At 51.0% G+C, this 19,521-nt stretch overlaps 1 protein-coding gene across 1 annotated transcript in view; it reads right to left on the reverse strand.

Moving 5' to 3' along the window:
• Positions 1-19,521, reverse strand: part of PTPRF (protein tyrosine phosphatase receptor type F) — a 254,311-nt gene that overhangs the window by 17,395 nt on the left and 217,395 nt on the right. The window contains exons 19-22 of the mRNA XM_080624134.1: positions 18,784-18,938; positions 15,590-15,705; positions 9,784-9,881; positions 877-1,000 (exon numbers count right to left, since the gene is read on the reverse strand). Coding sequence (XP_080480260.1) covers positions 877-1,000; positions 9,784-9,881; positions 15,590-15,705; positions 18,784-18,938 — 493 coding nt within the window. The remainder of the gene's footprint in view (positions 1-876; positions 1,001-9,783; positions 9,882-15,589; positions 15,706-18,783; positions 18,939-19,521) is intronic.

Genomic DNA, 19,521 nt, shown 5'->3' on the forward strand with positions numbered 1-19,521 from the left:
GAAGAGGATGAGTGGTGCATTAGCATTAGAAAAGACTCATCCATCCAACAAAAAGAATGCTAAGTGAGGCAAGGCCATCTGTACCTAAAGGCAGGCCCCAGTCTCTTCGCCAAGCAGGGGTACACTGAATTAGCTGCATCTTTCTCAACCCCCATGAGTGGGCTCAGCTCTGGTGTGCTCAGCTGGGTGCTGATTTATAAAACAGTGGGACTGGGTGAGCCTGGGCTTCGGTACTTGGGCTCTAGCTCCTCTGTGTGCAAGGTGACTGCAAAGCAGGCTCTGAAAGCATGTACTGGCCCAGACTCCAGAAATGTGGGGCTGGTTCTTGGAGCCATGGGGGTCACTGTTATGAATACCAGGGTCTGATGTGTTTTCCATGGAGCAAAGGGATGTGTGGAGCCTGATGTACCAGTGGAAGGGGCAACACCCACCCTCTTCAGTGCTGGGCACTAACTTGGGATAAAACACCAAGTCCAAGAGGAAGATACTGGCCCTGCAGTTATGGTGGGACAGAGGGTGGTAGGGCTAACAGTGCCATATACCACCATGTGCCACACTGTGCCAGGGAAGGCAGCTGAAGTCACACACTGGGGCCAGCAGTGAGAAGGGAGGCTGCTGAAACAGACATCCCTGCTGGCACCAGCGGTAGCAAGAAGCAACCACACAGGGCATGCTGCTCTAAGGATATTGGGAAAGCAAGGGAAACTCTGCAGAGCCCTTCCTCTCTTCTTGCCAGCCAGAACACACATTGGCTCACACTGATGCTGGGTATTCCTGGTGTTTGTCCCTGCTCGACTAAGAACAGGGAAAAGATGGTCCCCTGCTGCAGCCAGGTTCAGCTGTTGGCTGGGGTGCCCACTCTGGAGTCACTCTTACCATCGATGGAGGTCAGGATCACACGAGAGTGGTCATAGGCGATCACGTTTGCATAGCGGTTTTTCGGTTTATTCACTTCCAGGTTGGAGTTCTCCCAGGTGAACTGCTGCCCTGGATCAATGGACTGTGGAGAGAAAGAGAGGGAGGGAGTCAGGAGAGGTTACAGCACAGTGGGATGCTGCAGCACATGTGCATTTCAGTCAGGAAATCTCCTTTCCCTGCACACTGGAGGAGCTGGGAGCACGCCAGAAGGCTGTGCTGCCATCCAGCGAGACCTGGACTGGCTGGAGAGTTGGGCTGTGAAAAATGTGATGAAATATAACAAGGGGAAGTGTAGAGTGTTACATCTGGGTAGGAACAACCCCAGGTTCCAGTACAGGTTGGGGAATAACCTATTAGAGAGCAGTGAAGGGGAAAGGGACCTGGGGGTCCTGGTTGATAGGAGGATGACCATGAGCCAGCACTGTGCCCGTGTGGCCAGGAAGGCCAATGGCATCCTGGGGTGTATTAGAAGGGGGGTGGTCAGTAGGTCCAGAGAGGTTCTCCTTCCCCTCTACTCTGCCCTGGTGAGACCGCATCTGGAATATTGTGTCCAGTTCTGGGCCCCTCAGTTCAAGAAGGACAGGGACCTGCTGGAGAGAGTCCAGCGCAGGGCAACGAAGATGATTAAGGGAGTGGAGCATCTCCCTTATGAGGAAAGGCTGAGGGAGCTGGGTCTCTATAGTTTGGAGAAGAGGAGACTGAGGGGTGACCTCATTAATGTTTATAAATATATAAAGGGTGAGTGTCACGAGGATGGAGCCAGGCTCTTCTCGGTGACAACCAATGGCAAGACAGGGGGTAATGGGCTCAAACTGGAACACAAGAGGTTCCACTTAAACTTGAGAAGAAACTTCTTCTCAGTGAGGGTGACGGAACACTGGAACAGGCTGCCCAGGGGGGTTGTGGAGTCTCCTTCTCCGGAGACATTCAAAACCCGCCTGGACGCCTTCCTGTGTAACCTCATCTAGGTGTTCCTGCTCTGGCAGGGGGATTGGACTAGATGATCTTCTGAGGTCCCTTCCAATTCCTAATGTTCTGTGATTCTGTGCACACCTCTCCCCAGGCCAGATGCAGCTTCCATGGCTGTCTCCAGCAGCAGTGTCATGCCAGATCACACTGAAACCCAGTCTCCAGTGGGACCTGCCTCCTGTGACCCGCAGGCAAAGCAGCCCCTTGCCAGGGCAGCCTGCTGCAGATGAGCCTTCACCTCTACTCTTGCTGCATTCTCATACTTTCCTCTGGATCTACTATCAGCAGAAATTTGGTCTTATGCCAGGACTCCACAGAGACCTGACTGCGCAGTTCTTGACCTAGCGGTTTTATTAGCTGTTGAACTGCAGTTTCCTGAAATATAGCAAGCCCTGGGTGTCTTGTGCCCCAGGAGCTTTAGGTATTAGTGTCCTGCAAGACAGCCTATGAGCTTTTGCCAGGGAATAGTAATGAAAATTGATAGGTTACTATCCACCACTCCAGCTACTTATGCAATGTAAACATCTCTCGTTTGAGTTAATAGAGTGACAAGGAACTATAAACCTGGAGAACAGACATGGTTATAAATCTTGGCCAAAGGCCTGCAAGCTATGCAACTGCCTGAAAAGCACATCCTGATCCCACTTGTATCCTCGCCTTGCTTCTCTCACAAGCCATGTGCTGCTGCATGGCTCCTCCGCAGCCAGGCAGCCCCTTCCCAAAGTGACAAAGCCCTTTCTTTGTCCATGCACAAAACAAGGTGAAAAAGGACCAGCCCCAAAGCTGAGATGGAATGGCCTCTTTGTCAGAGAGAGATGCGAGGCACTCAGATAAGACAGCTGCAGCAGAAATCAGTCACCTCATGAACCCCCCTCCCCCTGAAATCACAAACACAGCCAAAGCCTTCTTAAAATCATGCTCCAGCTCCAGGTCCCGGAAGCTTTGCTGGCCCACAGGCAAAAAATATTGAGCAAACAGACCAGGGGAAGCAGCACGTGTAATTCTCCCTGCAGGCATCTGTGTTCATCGCTTGGCAGACAGCCATTTCAGGAGGTTTCTCAGGCAGTAAAACACCCGTGAGTCTGTCAGCTCTGGATCAGCTGTGAACTGGGAAGTGCAGCTCCCTGACTGGGCTGACCTGGATGGCCCTTCCAGATCCCTCTGCTCACCCCCAACAACCACTGTCTGTGTTCAGGGTGACACCCATCGCTGTCCCCTACTCTGGCACTTCCCAAGCAGCCAGTGCAGTGGGTGCAGGTACCCAGCTTGCGTATGGAGCACAGGCACTGCCTGCATGGCCGCAGCAGCCCTGAGGGCTCTGTGGCACATGCAGGACACAGGCCACCCCTGTCCCCACGTGTGTCCCACACTGGCAGCCCTCCCCAAGGCAGCAGGCTGCCCACAGACAGTGTGGCCAGTGCTGACGAAAACATGCGGGAGAATGTGACATCACAGCGATGCTAATAGGTAGTTTGGGAAATACAGGATGTAAACAGACATTTCCTACAGAAAACCTGTAATTTTCTATTATCAGCATAATAAGCAGGCAGCAGCAGCGCTCAGAGGCACTGCAGCAGGGATGGTGGGAGTGGAAATCTCAAGCACTGCTTTTGGCTGGAAACCCACTAGCCTGGCTGTCACAGCCCCTGCGAATTCCTCTTCTCAGGCACAGAGACATCCCAGCACAGCTCAGGGCTCTCTTAATTTCATTCAGGCACCTATAATTTGTTTTCAGGATAGGCTGCTCACTGAATCAGCTCTTTGGATGCTCTCCTCCCTTGGCTGTGTGGCAGGGATGACTGCTGCCCACCTAATGGTGGGGCTGAACTGGAAAAGGGCAATAGAAATGATCAGAGGCATGAAAAATAGAAACAAAATGTGTAAACACTTTTCTGTTTGGAGTAGAGATGAGTGGGAGGGGTTTTGATACCAGTCTATTCAATTCATAGCACACTAAAGGAGAAGCACAAGGAGACAAACTAAGGAGGAAAATTCACCAATGCCTGTCAAAGACACAAATAACACTTCTTTTAGGAAAAGGTGGCCTTAGTCTGCACAGACAGCCCATGCAGAGAGCTGGCCAGCTGGTGGTGGAGCTGAGACCAGCCCCAAGGCTATCAGTGAGCATTTTCTTGCTGCCGAAGAGGAACACAAGAAAGCACCAGCACTGCCTGCACCCTGTGAACACTCAGCACCAGACACGGTTGCTGGAGTGAGTCCTCCCTTCACAGCAGAGGCAGGGAGAGCTCAGTGCAGTTGTCTGTGCTCAATCTATGCTGCAAATCACTGCCAAGAGGCTGCAGGGCTGCCCAAGCTGTGGGGTGCAGTATGCTTTGCACAGCAAGTCTGTGTCCTGCCACAGCGGTGGAGTTATTTCCTGGGGGAGACAAGGCTGCCAAGAGCCCCCAAAACCAAGGAGGAGCATCAAGGTGTTGCCATTAGGGTTAATTGCTTTGATGTGCAACTAGGATGTGCAGAAATGGTCTAATCAGGGGCAGCCTCTTAAGAGGGCAAACAGGTGAGAAAGTCAGAAGTAATACAGCACCTGAGTGCAAAGAGGCTGTAATTAAATACTCCTGCAAATTAGTGACTCATTTAGAAGTAAAATGACTTAATTTAAACTCTGGTGATGAATTAATGTACACCTGTTCCCCCCTTTAAGGCAAACAAATGAGTAAATAAACGGAAGGATGATGGGCCTCTTGGAGAGCAGTGGAAACCCTTACATGGAGTGGTGCCTGGCAAAGCTTGCCCCATCTCTGCACCATGCTCTGCAGCCCCTGACTACAGCAGCACTGCCTCATCTTCCCACCTCACTCGACAACTGCATGTGACTGGGAATCTGCTCTCATTCCTTTCTGGGGGCTCCTGGGAATTTCTGCTTCATCCACAAACTTGATCAAAGTAACACTTTCAACTCATTTTTCCTAGAAAGCAGAAGGGCTGGGAAATTGGAAGGAAATGAGCTAGGAAAAAACTTAAAAGCACCATGACTTTTAGTTTTGCTTTGCTTTAACATGACAGGGGAGATGTTGTTAAGACAGCAAGTGCAAATTAAGAAAAAGCTCAATTAGTAAAACTCCTCCTTCCCAGCATGGAAGTGCAAGGAGCAGCCTCTCCAAAGCAGCAGTAGGGATCCTTACTGCTATTGCCATCAACATAAAGACAGAGCCAGGCTATTGAAACAGGATTGGAAAAAGGCTCTTTCCCTGACAGACTCGAGAACACTTTATAAATGCCTTGAAAACATCCCTGGGTGTCAGTTTGTCTCTCAGATACAGTCCACCTTGGGTTTGCAGCTCTAGAATCCCTCTGCAAGCAGTCCCTGCAGCTGCCTGTGCTGTGGGCAGGCAGGGGCAGCCCAGGCATGCAGGGTTCTGGGGCAGCTTGGCTGGCCCTGGCTGCAGCAGCCAAGGAGCTGGGCAGCCTTGGCCCTGCACTACTCAGCAGCTCAGTCAGCTGTACAAGGGCATGGGGAGGGAAAGGTGCTCGGGCTGCAAGTGCTTCCTGGCCTCCTGTGAAATCAACCACATTAGCACAAGCATTGACCACTGTCAATCTGCGCTGCGTCTCAAATGAGGACATAATGCGCTCCTGAATCAATTGCTGGCAGCGCTTCAACCTTATTATTCTTATTACCGGAACGTGAGTACTGTGAGCCTGCCAGGCAGCTTCCTGAGCAGTCCATTAAACCCACAACCTGCGCTCCTTGGGTGCTATGTGGACCCTGGGTCCAGCACCTTCTGGGCTCATCGGCTCCAGGGACCCAGGCACCTCTCCCACTGCCTAAGTTGTCCTGCCAGGGCTGCAGGCATGGGAGATGCAATGTCCTCAGTGGCTTTAAGGGAAATGCAAGTGAACATGGGGTTTGGGCAGGCCAGCAGTGTTTCCACACAAACCTGGGGGGAAGCAGCTGCAGCCCCCCACTGCACTGGGAAGCAGGATCACAGACAAATCTCATGCACAACCTAAAGATTATCAAGGACTAACGTGCTGGCCGGCGGCATGCTCTCTGATTTTCATCACGTCCAGCCTGTTCTGCTCCCAGGGGCTGACCACTGGAGGGATGTGCCAAAGGGACTGGGCATGAAGGGCAGTGGCCCTAAGTTGTAGTTTGACTTAAGGAAAAAAATTTCCCCTGGGAAGGTGGAATGAAGCAGGACCTAGGTCAGAAATACTGGCAGCCACAAGGGAGCAGGAACCAGCCCTGGCTGGCGTCAGTCTGTCCTGTGTCTGTTAATAGCAACAAAGTGGACAGTGGCGCTTGGCTTGCTGGATCCAACAGTGAAAGTGTCAGATGTGATGTGTGTGTGTACACTTGTTTGTATCAGCGAGGGAATCCCTTATTCCAGGGCAGGATCCCGCCCCACGTCCACAGGCTGCAGAATGCGAAGGTGGCCCACAGGAGGAGCTCCAACACAGCTGCAGCTCCCACCACAGCCCGCAGATAAATAATTAAGGGCTCAGCCTTCCTTCTACTTACTTAATTCCATTAATCCCACACTGTAAATTCACTGTAGCTCTCGCTGTACAATAAAAATGAAATACTCTCCTGGTGTGGCCGGGCCAGGAGCTGCTTCCAGACCCCTGCACTCTGCTCCCCCCAGCTCTGCTGCATGCCCAGGGGAGTGTGATGGAGCTGTGCTGTGCCCCATGCCAGAGCATCCAAGCAGCAGTTCACTGTGCCTGCAGCCGGCTCAGCTCCCAGCACCTGCAGTTCAACCTCTCCTGTCGCACCAGAGGTACCAGCAGGTCCAGCTGGGATTGCTCCCTGACTGCTCTTGCCACAGCCAGTGCACAGCTCTCTCTGTGCTGGCTTTGTTACAGGGGCCACTGGGTCACACAGGCCAGCAAACCGGTGTGAGCAGTATTATCTGTTCCTTGACCTGCAAGAATAGAGGCCAGACGGCTCTGAGAAATCTCTGCCACCTTCCCTGCTCCCTTCCCAGGCACAAGGGAGGTGCTGACAGGTCTTGTTTTGTGCCACCTGTGTCTAGGCTACCCTGCTATCCCTTGCACAACCAAGGCAAGCACCAGACTGATGGCCTTGGGCCAGCTGGCCTCAGTGGTCGAAAGTGCTGATAAATATTTGCTCTCTGCCTGGGGTGCCACGGGCTCCTGGAACGTGAGCCTTCTATAAACAACCCTGCACCCTATGGAGATGTTAGGCTGCCAGGCTGCTCTGCAAAAACACTTAAAATACAACTATTCCAAAGGACAATTAAACAGCAAATGGACCTTGGGAGTTCACCTGCAATGCCTTTGTTCTCTGGCTCTCCCTGCTCAGCTGTGCTGTGCCCAGTCGGGTAGCACTATCACGCTATGGGGAAACAGGGTCAGGGCCTCCAAAGTGCTTTCGAAGTGCTGGGTCACCACTCAGCTCTGCGTCGGTCTGGGGCTCACACAGTCCGAGTGCTGGGACTGTATCATCACTGGCTGCAATTGCACAGAATTTGCCACAACGTGGTTTCCTGCCTCCTGGGATCCCGCTGGGGCTGCACAGCCTGCTCCCCACCCACTTCTGCTATTTCCATATCCACTGCAGATTCTCTTACACAGCAAGGCAAGCCGTGCCCATCCTGCCCTCCAGCCCTCCCAGGGCAGGCTCCAAAGGGAGCTGTCGCCCTGCCAAGCCTGTGTGTGCACGCAGAGGCCAGAACGGGAGCAGACCCATCACTGCAGCAATCCTGCACAGGCAGGTACTGCTCTTTGCAAACTCAGTCCAGGATTTTTCTCACTAGCATTCCAAATGGGAAATGACTGTACCGATCCCCACATGCCAAACAGGGGCAACCCCTTCTGCTTTGGGGTCCATCCTAGTGTCAAACACTTGATGAGCCTGTCATGTTCAGTAAATTCTAGCTGATGAGGCATTAAACACAACAGAATCCAGTGGAAAAAAATTACATGCAACAGTCATCTACTTAATAGCTGCTTCAAGATGCAAAGTACAACTGATTGGTGCTCTCAACCAGCCATGATATTCTAAAGAAGGAGAAATGAGAAGAGAGAGGCTCACGAAAACAGCTACGAGACTTCACTTAACGCTCATTTTTTCCAAAACAGTTCCCACAGCTCAGTATTATGCTGCAGGCTCCAACCAGCACAGGCCTAGTGTGAGGGAGGGCACAGTCACTAGGTCCTGCTGAAACCCTACTGTGCAGTCTGTCTGTAGCACTGTGGACAGCCCTGCTTAATATTTCAGCTGGACTTGGAACAAAAAGCCCAAGGCAGGCAGATAAGACTGCATACTTGGCACCACTGGCAGGACATACATGAACACACAGGTAACTGCAAGGAAAGCATAATATTCCGCTAAACATTTCTCAAGTTGCTGAAAGCTCAGCTCCCCTCTGGTCTAGAGAGCAGTATACAGAAGGATGGCAAAGCCCTCCACCTGGCATCCTGAAGCAAAAAGGGGCTCCGAGCCTTCTCAATACATGCAGCATGCCCTTTGAACTAGCTGGAATTCATCCCTCACCTTCTCTCCCTTTCCTGGCATATATAATTCTACCTCGTGGGCAAATGTTCTGATCTCATCTCATAAATCAGTGTAGGCACGCTGCCGAAAGGGGAGGCCACAGGCACAGGCAGATAACAATTCAAACATAAGCGATAACACATGCAAAGGACACTTCCCAAATTTATTCCCTCTTCAGGACTAGTGGGGGTTTATTTACAAGTACCCTGCAGCTCAAGAGGGTCCTGCATGTAAGCACAGAAAAATATAATCCTGCCATTGCTGCAGAGGAATTTTCTCTGACTTCACATGTTTTCAACCTAATCATCCTGCCCAGAGCGGTGAGAAAGGAAAGGCAGCCCCCGTGCAGGTCAGCCCCTTCCCCTCCATGTGTGCACCCCCTTGGCAAGCTGTCCTCTGGGGAGAACATGAGAGTCCTCTGGGCTGGGAGAGGTGCAGTGCAGGTTCTCCAAACACCCAGCATGTGCCTCTCTATGTGAGCAAAGGCAGTACTAGTGGCAGGTGAGGACAGTACCTATTCAGGGACTCCACCAGATATGAAGGGCAGGAGGGTGATTCAGCAGCACAGGGGATTTTGCAGCTCAGGATTGCAAGGCACAGGCAGAGAGAGCTTCATGCAGGGAGGGGTACTGGGACTGCTCCAGGGCAGTGGGACATGAGCACAGTTTCTGGTAGCAGAGATGCTGAATGGCACAGGCAACGTCAGCACAGTCCAGCAGTGTGCCAGGAGAGATTACATGGGGAAAGCAGGAATGAAAACCTGAATGTGTGTTTGTTGGCAGCAGAGGATGGTACAGAAAACAAAGCCTTGATTGCAGATGGAAATGAAGGGGTACAGGATGCTGTAGACTGACAGACCTACATGGAGGCCAGCTCTCATGGAGCAAAAAGAAGCTTCGAGACTTCTCAGATACATGCAGCATATCCTTTGAACTAGCTAGAATTCATGTCTTATCTTCTCTAACTTTCCTGGCATATATAAAAGCCATGGCAGGGGGGTTGGAACTAGGTGATTTTAAGGTCCTTTCCAACCCTAACTATTCTATGATGCTCTATATATAATCCTATATGCCAGTAAATCCAGGCATATTTCCAAGTGATAGCTCAAGTGGGTAGACATGAGCTTTCATTCACTCCTAAGACTGTAACCATGGTGGGAGTGTGATGGGTTGCTGTGCACTCAGGTGCAAGGCCTTTTTCCTGTACAAGCAATGCTTTAACTGCTCAAGGCAAGTTCCCACCACTCTGGGGCTGGCAGGGGATGCTGGCAGGCTGGCAGGCTCCCAGGCCTGGCTTAGGGCCCGCTCAGGCGATGCCGGTGCAGAGGAGGCACAGCTCAGCTTTCAAGCCCTCTCTGTTGGGGGTCCTGGCCGGCATAACTCTGCCCCCACTGCCTGGCACACTCTTACGCTCACCTCGTATTCCTGGGAGAACTTCAGCCCATCGTTGGCTTTCAGCCTGTCGATGTTGTCAGCAAGGTCCGTCACAGGGATTGGGGGGTGGTCACGCATGCCTGCAAGAGACACAAGGAGGAAGGAGGGAGAAGAAAACCATTATGGCTCCACACAGCAGAGGAATCCTTGACAACAGCATGTGCACAGCATACCCAAAAGGTGGGTGCAAGGCGGACATGTGTGACTATGTGAAGCGTTGGGTGGGATGGATGTGAAGTCGGCGAGATCACGCAGCATGCTGCACACACTCTCAGAGCACACGGTTCAGTGAAACACAACAGAAAAGTGATGTGCAGAATGTGCATGACTAGGTGAGCATGCTCGGACAGTACAGCCACTGGGCACACAGAGCAGGCCACGCAGCAGCAGGGGCTTAGGCAAGCCCCTGGCAGGGATGGGCTCCCACATGGGCTGAAGTTGAACACACTGATTCTCTGGTGCTCTCACCACCAAGGGCTGAGGCTGATCCTCCCTAACAACAGCATTAGCCAAGAAGAAACTTGCCCAGACCTGCACAAAGGGAAACCTCTGCAGTGTAGGTGCACAGCTTTTTGGGTAGGCAGATCCTACCCCAGCCCCTGGGACCTAGAGAAAGGATGGGAAGAGCCCCATGGAGGAATGGCTGCTCCCCTGGTCAGAGACTGCATAACTTTGCAAGACCTGAGGAGCAGCTCTTCATGAGGAGCAGCCTGCATTCAGTGCTTTTCAGTGGTGCTCCAGAAGCAAAGCCAGCTCCAGGGCCCAAAATCCAGCTCTTGTGCAAGGTACCATGTGCACTAGAGCAGCTTCGTGGAGGGTGCTGCAAGCTGAGATGCAGCTCGAGCCATGGCAGAAGTCCTGCCCTGTCTAAAGCAGGGATACACAGTATGGCTCATCCTGGGCACAGCCCAAGCCCTGATCAGGGGAGAGGCCTAGAGGAGGGGATCCCACAAGTCCTGCACAGGGAACAGGTACTGTGAAGGTGTGCATGTGGGACTGGAGGGAGTCATCCCGGAGCCCTGGGATTCAGGGCTCAACCACTGCAGTCTTTGTCTGAAGCTGAGATGTGAACTGGCAGGAATGTGGCTGTGAAACATCTCATCCAAAGCTTGGCTCATCCAACTCCCAAGGCTCGTGACTCCACCGGCTTCTCTGTGGGTTTCCCAGAAAGCCCACATGGGTAATAACGATTATTAATAGGCTGAAGCTGTTGATTCATACCGAGGGAGACAAACTGGAACATGGCCAGTTGCTAAGGATCCCTAACATTGCCACAGATGGCAGTGATGGGCTGCTGAGGTGACGAAGCAGTCCCCAGGCTGGGTATGTGCATTTTACAGAGTGGTGACAAGTCACTAGGTGATAACATGGAAGTGTTACACCACAGCCACTGCACAGCAGGGCTCTTCACACCTCTGCCAAAAACATCTGATGTCACTGCATATAGGTAAGACCTGATCCAACACATGCTCGTCCCTCCATCACTTTACAGTCTATCCACGGATGAGACATGGGCAGAGAGAGAAGGAAATATCCCTCTTCTGCCTTGTGAAAAGGTCCTCCTGCAAATGGTCCTCTGTTTGCCACTTCACCCATCAAGATCCCCAGTGTGGTTCAGCAGGCCCACAAAGATGGTTCTCTGATTTCTGCACAATATGCTCATTGGTGCCAGAGCTCCAGAGGCTGTAGCTCAGAAGCAGCCTTTGCAGCGTAGAGCTGTTACTGATGAGCCATTGAATGAGAACAGTGTGGAACCAAGACAGAAGTGTGGGGCTGGATGAAGAAAGGGACTGGAACATAGCCACAGTATGGGCTTATTCCTGTATGGTTATGTATGAAGTACAGCAGAACCATGGACCACAGGAGAGCTGCAGACACTCATCTCTACTGAGAAGTACAAGGGGGTCTCACCAAACTTCAGTTTTGCTGGCCAAAGGAGCGTTGCAACAAAGCAACGCTGCAAGAGCAGATGGTGAGAAAGAGGTGGCTGGTATCCTGTTATGATGAACCTAAAACAACTGCCACTGACAGTGTAGGGCAAGACAGAGATTTGTACATGCTACCAAGACTTCTACATGCTCTTCCAATGCCTAGCAAGAGAACAGTGAGATATCCATCAGGCTAGCAGGGCTCAGAGGTCTCACAATGCCTGCAGGGCTGCAGACCGCAAAGCCCTTGCTTTCGATCCTGAAGGAAGCATCTACCCTACATATTTATCCCATTCCTGTGTGCATACACAGATGCCTTGTACATCAAGCAGGAGGGAGGACATAGCTTTATGTTTGGTTGAGAGTCAACCTGAAGCTCACAAGATGAGATAAAGGGGCAGTTGCACCCACAGACTGATACTACTCCATCCAACCTGCTAGAGCAGTCCCTCTGCTCTGTGCCTGGGACTCCGGTGCCAACACTGTCAAGTACAGTTCAGAGAAGACTGGCATCCCTTGGCATCTGTTCTGTCCAACTCTATTGCACAGGTAACCCAGCCTAGGGAAGGCAGGTTGCCTGAGGTAGGAGGAGAGTGTGTTCAACCACTGGGCTGCAGAGCACCCCTCAATTTGTCTGTGAGGGGTTTTCAGCTGGCCACCCCATCCAGAATGGCTGAGGTTATCTGTCCCCATGCAGGGCCAGCTGCAGGCCTGGTGCCACAGCAGAGCCTGGCATGGCACTGTGAGGGGGGCAGGAGGCTTGGTAGCTGACAAACGGCTGCACAGGAACATCCCAGCCCAGCACCCAGGGCCTTCCCTTCTGCACTGTGCTGTGGTGAGCTGCTGTAGTGCCTTGCAAACAGTACCCGAGCTTGGCCCTGCACATCATGTCAGAAAGTGAAATCACTGCCATTCTACAGTCTGCTGTGAGTGAGAGTGACCTTTATGACATTGAAACAAAAATTACAGAGACGAGAGAGAAAGGGAAAGAAAAAGCAAAAGGTGTCAAAAGATAAATACAGGAGTTAAAACTAACTTGAGACATTCGGGCAACTGGGGACACTGGCACCTGCAAAGAAAAGAAATGGGGCAAGAACAGAAATCCCATTAGCCTTTAGTCATCATCGCAGAGGTTCAGAAATGGAAAGACCAAGAGATGAAGATGCAAAGGAAAGCACAGTCTGCCACAGCGCCAGAAGCCTCCCTCCTGCACAGGACTGACTGCCTGGCCCTGGGGCTGCTGTCCAGCTGGCCATTACTCACGAGGCTTTTGGTTCTGGTCAAAGCCACCCTCTGATGCTGACAAACACGTGGAGCTGGAGATACTCACAGGGGAGTGAGCACAGAGGTCTTCATTTGACACCAAGAGCTACTTCATAGCACTGTCTACAGCCCCATGCCCAAGAGGAGCCAGCAAGGGCAGGTGGATGGCAGGTGTAGGGGACATCTGTGCTGCTTGGTGGCCAGGGGGACTGCACTCAGGCCCAGCAAACTCCACTCAAGTGTCCCTGAGCCTCCAGCTCACTTGCAGCTCATGAGCAGTGCAACTCAGGCTCATTTCACAGTGTATTGGGACATTGCCCAGTCCCATATCCTCTCAGCAACTTGGCACAGCGGTATGTTAGTACAGGGAGGCCAGCAGCAGGGGAAATAACCCTTGTCTAAAGTAAAAACCACAAAAATGAGAAACCTTAATATTTAATATCAGTAGCCCCATTAATTATGCATGAAACAAGTTTTCCCTGCTCAGCATACTCCAGCAGGGAGACCAACTACTGAAGCGCGCAGGGCCGGTGGCCAGCACCTCTTGTCAATGCATCCACACTGCCTCAACCTCAGGCAGGTGACGGGGCAACAGCATGGGCCCAGTGTGCTTCGTGGTTTTCATGCCTCCTCATTAATGAGAACAAGCTCTTCAGGAGCTGGAACAGTCACTTCTAGCTGCATGACACCCGCTTCCACCCCGCAGAGCCTCACAAGTGATGCAGGGGGAGGAGGACAGTGCTGTCACTTTGTGGGGGAGCGCTGGCTAGCAGCATCCCAGGGCACTGCTGCTGTCTCAAGTGAACTGGGCACTTCGCGTTCTTTTTGTCTCACCAGAGAGCTCTGCAAACTTACTAAATAAACCAGGCTTTGTCTTATCCTTAGACAGGAAAATAGAATTTCCTGGACTCTTCTCCTTTCTTGAAGGCAGCTCTTGATCCTTCCTACAGCTCTAGCAAGCAATGCCCTTGTTGCAAACTTCCCAATCTCACTGGAGATGTGAGTACGTGCAAGCCTGACCTGCCTTGCTTCTCTGTTCAATGTAAACCATGAGCATACAGCAAAGCTGGCTCTTGTGTCCCTGCACAGTAGGGACATGTCACAGAGGCCTGTTCCCACGCACAGGTGTCCTGGAACAGCCCTGCTCAAGACCTTGCTCCTTCTCAAGAAGCTGCATGCTGTTGCTGACTGTGTGACCCTCTCCCCTAGTGCTGCTCCCAGTGATCTGCCTGTTGAGATGTTCTTCCTCTAGCGCAGGGGCCTACCTTGCTTCCAACAGCATTTACCTCCCATGCTGGAATACCATGCTGGTCTGTGTTGTGGCCAATTAACTGCCAGGCTGTCACTGCATCCTACCCATGAGATCTGCCATTGGTCCTGCCTGGGAGATGTGTTAACTGTGGATCTCTGACAGCTGCTTTGGCACAGAGAGAGATGTGCTGGTGAGGCCCACCCCAGGTCTGAGCCAGATCACTGTCAGTGGCAACAAGAAAGACTCCTCTTACCATTCCTCCCAAACATGGCACGTTTACATCAGGAAACGGTCCCTTTAAAACTCCTGTCAGATGAAAGCTCTTAGATGAATGAGCAGCAGGAGGAAAAGGAAAGTAGGTTACAGACCAGGAGGAGCTGCAAGTTAGAAGAGAGTTGTGTGTGCCTCATTTACTGCTGAGCTGCTCCCTCCATCACAAAAGCCCAAACACTCCCCCACCTCATCTAGGACTGGGACTCTCTGAAAGGCTCTGAATGAGTCAGGGTGAGTCTGTTTCTGATCACTACAATGACAGGTACTGTGCTTTTGGTGCCATCAGACACATTCAGACACAAAGCAGCAGCACGACCCTTCTGCAGTGCAAAGTACAGTTGTCTCTGCGGGTTGGCAAACTACCTACACCACCAGGCACCACAGGCCAGTGTAGGCATGACGAGATGCTCTGCAGTAAACACTTGCATGCAGAAAGCAGCAGCTTTTACTGAAATACCATCCTCTGTGCTGCAACCACTGTGACCAGCAGCATCCCTTCACTGGGCCACAGCACTGGCTGGGGAGGAATGCAGGCTGCAGGTAGCTCTTCTCTTCACCCTTAGCTCAGCAGAGCAGGAGTCAGCACACCAAAGATGCCAGGATGAAACTGCTGGGACACCCCGAGCAGTACAAAGGCTCTCTGTAAACTCCTGATCCCCCCACCCAACTCAGTCCCCATGGCCAGCAATGAATGGTGCTCAGCACTGAAATGGTGCTCAGCACTGAATCCCAGCACAGCACCTGGGAGCAACAGAGGTGTGGGCTCTGGTGAGTTCTCCCAACTTTGCGTGGAGGCTCCTCTTGGCTCAGGACAACCACACTGAGCTCCATCCAATGTCTGACACACATCACACAATAGGCTGTCCCTATCCAGGTTCCCTAGCCTTTTGTTCCTGCAGTGATGGGGCCAAAGAGAAGCATTTGGAAACCAGAGAGGGAATACTGGGATATCCTTGGTCTAAGCTCCCTCTGTGCCACTGTGACTGAGAAGATACAGAGCTGCTGTGGTGGCAGAACTACAATTTCTCGTCTGGCATGGGGAACTGGAGGAGGGGGGTTAGCTGCTCCTTACCTGGAGTCTGGTAGTTGAGCCGCCTCATCTCAACAGGGTCAGAGGAGTGGGCCAAGAGCGAGTCCTTCAGGCCAATGGAGTGCTCATCCTTGGAAGAGGGGGAATGTGCCCTTTTTCTATGGACAGAGAGGACAGAGAGAAGTAGGTGAGCTCTGGAAGAGACCAGCATGAACCACCTGGGAAGGAGACTGGGTCCCTGTGTCCCAGACACCCAGCTCCATCCCAGGCTCCTATGGGCTCTTGGCAAGACACATCTTCTGTGCCTCCAGTTTTCTATCTATGAAACAGGAAGGATTATACGTAAGCAATGGCAGAAGTTTGATTAGTGAGGCACTCTGAAATGTCATATTCTGCAAAAGATTTATTAAAGAAAGAGGAGATAGATGTAAGATGTTGTTTCCTCTTACTCTCTCACAGAACTATTTCCTGTAGTGGAAGGATATAATAATTTTTTTCCCCAAGTATTAGAAATATTTAAATATAGAATGCTGTAATATAATAGTGTAAAGGCTCTTCAGGGTGTGTTTTATTGGGCCATTAATACATGTCTTGAATGGTTGAAGGCACCCAAGGCGTGTATTAATGGAACAATAAAATACACTGTTGTCTCTTCATGCCGTATTTATGCCTAGAGCAATGCCACCACCTCAGGCTCTTGCTGGAATTCACAGTCAAAGCAGGGACAGATCCAATCAAAAAGTGGACAAGTGATTATTAAAGAAAATCTAAGACTGCAAGAAGAGTTTCTAGTGATTCTTTAAGTCCATTTCTTGGTCTATATTACAAATATAGTGGATATTCCCATGCAGCAGAGAGGGGTGCTGGGCAGGAGCAGGACTACAGTACTCTATTCTGAGTCTGTGCTGACCCTGACATTTTGCCAACATGCTGAGCATGCATCAAAACACAGAGACTTTGTCTTTTGGCTACAGCCCCAAAATGGATTTTGTGTGATGGTGAACCCCTCTGCTGACCTGCTGTTTTCTGGAAGAGAGGGAGCTGCATCAGTGCTAGTCTGCACGAATACAAGCACATTCACCATCCTGCAGATCACTACAATCAGTCTCTGCTTTCTAATCCCTTGTGAGGCATTTCAAAGCACCCTGAAGGGTTGCCAGGTTCTGCACAGAGGCAGATGCATCTCCAGATGGTGGTGACCCTGAGCCACGCATGGTCAGAAATGCTCCATCTGCAGCCTGTGGCTGTATCAAATACTGGAGTTGTTCAATGGGGAGAACCAGCTTGTGAGCCTTACACTGCTCTAAGTCATCTCAACATCTCTGAAGCCTTCTAGCTGCCTGGACTGAGACAAAAGAGCTGAGACTGAGAGCACTGATAGAAAGGAAAATTCATGGCAAACAAACAAACCACTGTTTCTCCTATCAGAAACACAGCAGGATGTGCCATGTGCTACTGTGCTCCAGGTCTGTGAGCCCTTGAGCAAAGTGGCCCAGCTTTTATGGGGAATGGGCACAGTACATAATTCATGTCTGTGTCTTTCACTAATTGTCTAGTCAGGGCAACTGCTCAAGCAAACCTTCAGATCCCAAGCTATCCATTGCTACTTAGCTACAATTCATTCCCATTGTAGAGCTGACACTGTCAATATGCTGCACAGATAACTTTGGGTAAAAATGCCTGCAAAGACAAGCTGGACAGCAAAAACCTGTAGGATAACACAGCATCACTCTGAGCATGTCGGTGATGCTGGAGCGGGGTATGCTGTTGATGCATGAGCAAGGAGGCTGCAGGGGCATGAATGCCAGGTCTGAGCACAGTGGATTGATACTACTTCCTATTGCTCCATCCACACCAGACTCTAGGACAAAGCAAAGCTAAGCCTTGCTGTCTAAGGGGCCCAGGTATAGAAATCCCCCGTAGGGCCATCTTACCTCCTTAAGGACCAGCAAACACTTCTTACAATGGTTTGGTATTCCCTCAAAGCTTCCTCACTACAGCATGCAAGAATGCACCTGCATTCTTGACAGAACAGCTCTCAGTCTGAAGTGACTGAGAAAACAAAGAAATGCCTATAACTGCCTGTGTTGTACTTTTTTTGATTTTTAATTTAATTGCAAAAACAATCTGGGAAGTATTTATGTTGGAACTGTCTCCTGAAGAGCTGTGAGAGGTTGGCAATTGCTAGGAGGCTGATACCTTTGAGGAAACAAAGTCTTTGTAAACCCCCAGGGCTGGCATGCTCCATGCTCTCAAAAACAAAGATGGCCCTTAGTAGCTTCAGGCTTATTTTTCAAAAAAACAAATAAGACTTGAAATTTTAGCAAAGCAAGAAGATAAAAAGGATTCATACCTTTCTTGCTTACTAGATCCAGGGAAGAGCAGAAACAGAAGAAAGGAGATGATCACTCACACAGAAAGGCACTGGCTGCGCATGCACAGCAGAGCTCCATTTAATCAGACAACAAAGCCAGCCCTCCTCCCTGAGCTACAGATACATATGTAAATAGAGAGTCCAGGAGGAGCAGAACCTTGGAGCTGAGCTGATAGAGAATGACCTACTGTAATTGAACAGGCTACCCGAACACGTGCAAACGCAACCTGTGCCTCCTCAGGAGGACTAACAATCATCTCACACTACAGTTACAGCTCTAGCAGGACTGCTCTGCTCTGCAAAAGCAGCTGGTTGCTTCAGCTGGGACCACAGAGTGTGGATGGTGCTGAGCCAGTAGCCAGGACTGAGAGGCCTCAAAAAGAGAGCTCCTACTCTGGTTTCAGTCTGTCACATCCATGCTCTGTTCTCACTGCCAAGGACATGTTCCTCAGTCAAAATTCACAGTAGTGGGGGTACCTGCCAGACATCAAGCAGGCGATTTCCACAGAAAACCAGTACTAGAGAAGTCCCCAAGGCTGCAAATGCAAGCTGTGAGACCAGAGACTAGCAGCAGACTGGCTATATGGACACAGCTGCCCTCCTCTGTCCCATAGCTCACACGTTTTCAGAATCCACAGCAGCTCAGTGTCCTGGGGCTGACATTAATTACTTTCTGCATGCCTAGCCCTTCTGCTGCTTTATAGGGCAGCCTTCTGCTGTGCCAGATAGAGACCTTCCTCCTCCCTGTGACCACCAAGGACTGTCTGTCAGAGCACCACGTTTCTGAAGGAAGGAGGGTCTTGCAAGTGCCATCATCTGTAGTGCTCATGTTGAAACTGCTATGTCCTGGACCGGATCTCACCTTTTGAAGAGGAGTATAGCAATGACAATGATGATGATTAATATCACAGCCAAGACAGGTCCCATCACCCACAGCATCTCCGGTTCATCCTGCTGCTTTGCTGAAGCCACTTCCATCACGATCTCATCTGAGTAGGGGCTGGCTGCATATCTCTTCTGAGCAGCATCGGCAGCAGAGGGAGAGAAAAGCAAGCATCCATTATGCTAAAGCAATAGCTACATCCCTGAAATGCAGAGGTTTTCCCTTGCCTCTGGCCAGCAGGGAATGGTCACGCTTCTCAAACTCCAGCAGCACACCTGGATCCTCCCTCCCATCAGGAAGAGGTCAGGTGGAAACAGTCTCTTCCTGGTGCAAAACATTCTCAGTGCCAGTAACTTCCTGGCTGGCAGACCTGGCCTCCAGGTGCCAAACTGGAGCAGCCCAGCTAAGTCACTTGCCAGTCCTGGATTCTCTTCGAGCCAAATCACAGGCTTTTGAATCCTAACCAATTGCTCAGTGGGGCTGGCTGATGATTCCTAAGTGGTTTATAATACCTGTTGTGCTGATATCAACACAACTCTCCAGGACAGGGCTATATTAGGAAAACCCCTGCTGGGCTGTGTGGTTTTCTTAAAGGAACAAAATAACAGGACCATTTTCTACCTGATGTCTCAGCCCTGATAAACACACCTTGGAAAGGAGCTCATGTTTACAGGTTCCTTTCCAGAGACTTCTGCAACCCAAAGGGACAGCTTTCTA

Source organism: Psittacula echo, assembly GCF_963264785.1.
Source record: "Psittacula echo genome assembly, chromosome: 7".
In the NCBI taxonomy this organism is placed as follows: domain Eukaryota; kingdom Metazoa; phylum Chordata; class Aves; order Psittaciformes; family Psittacidae; genus Psittacula; species Psittacula echo.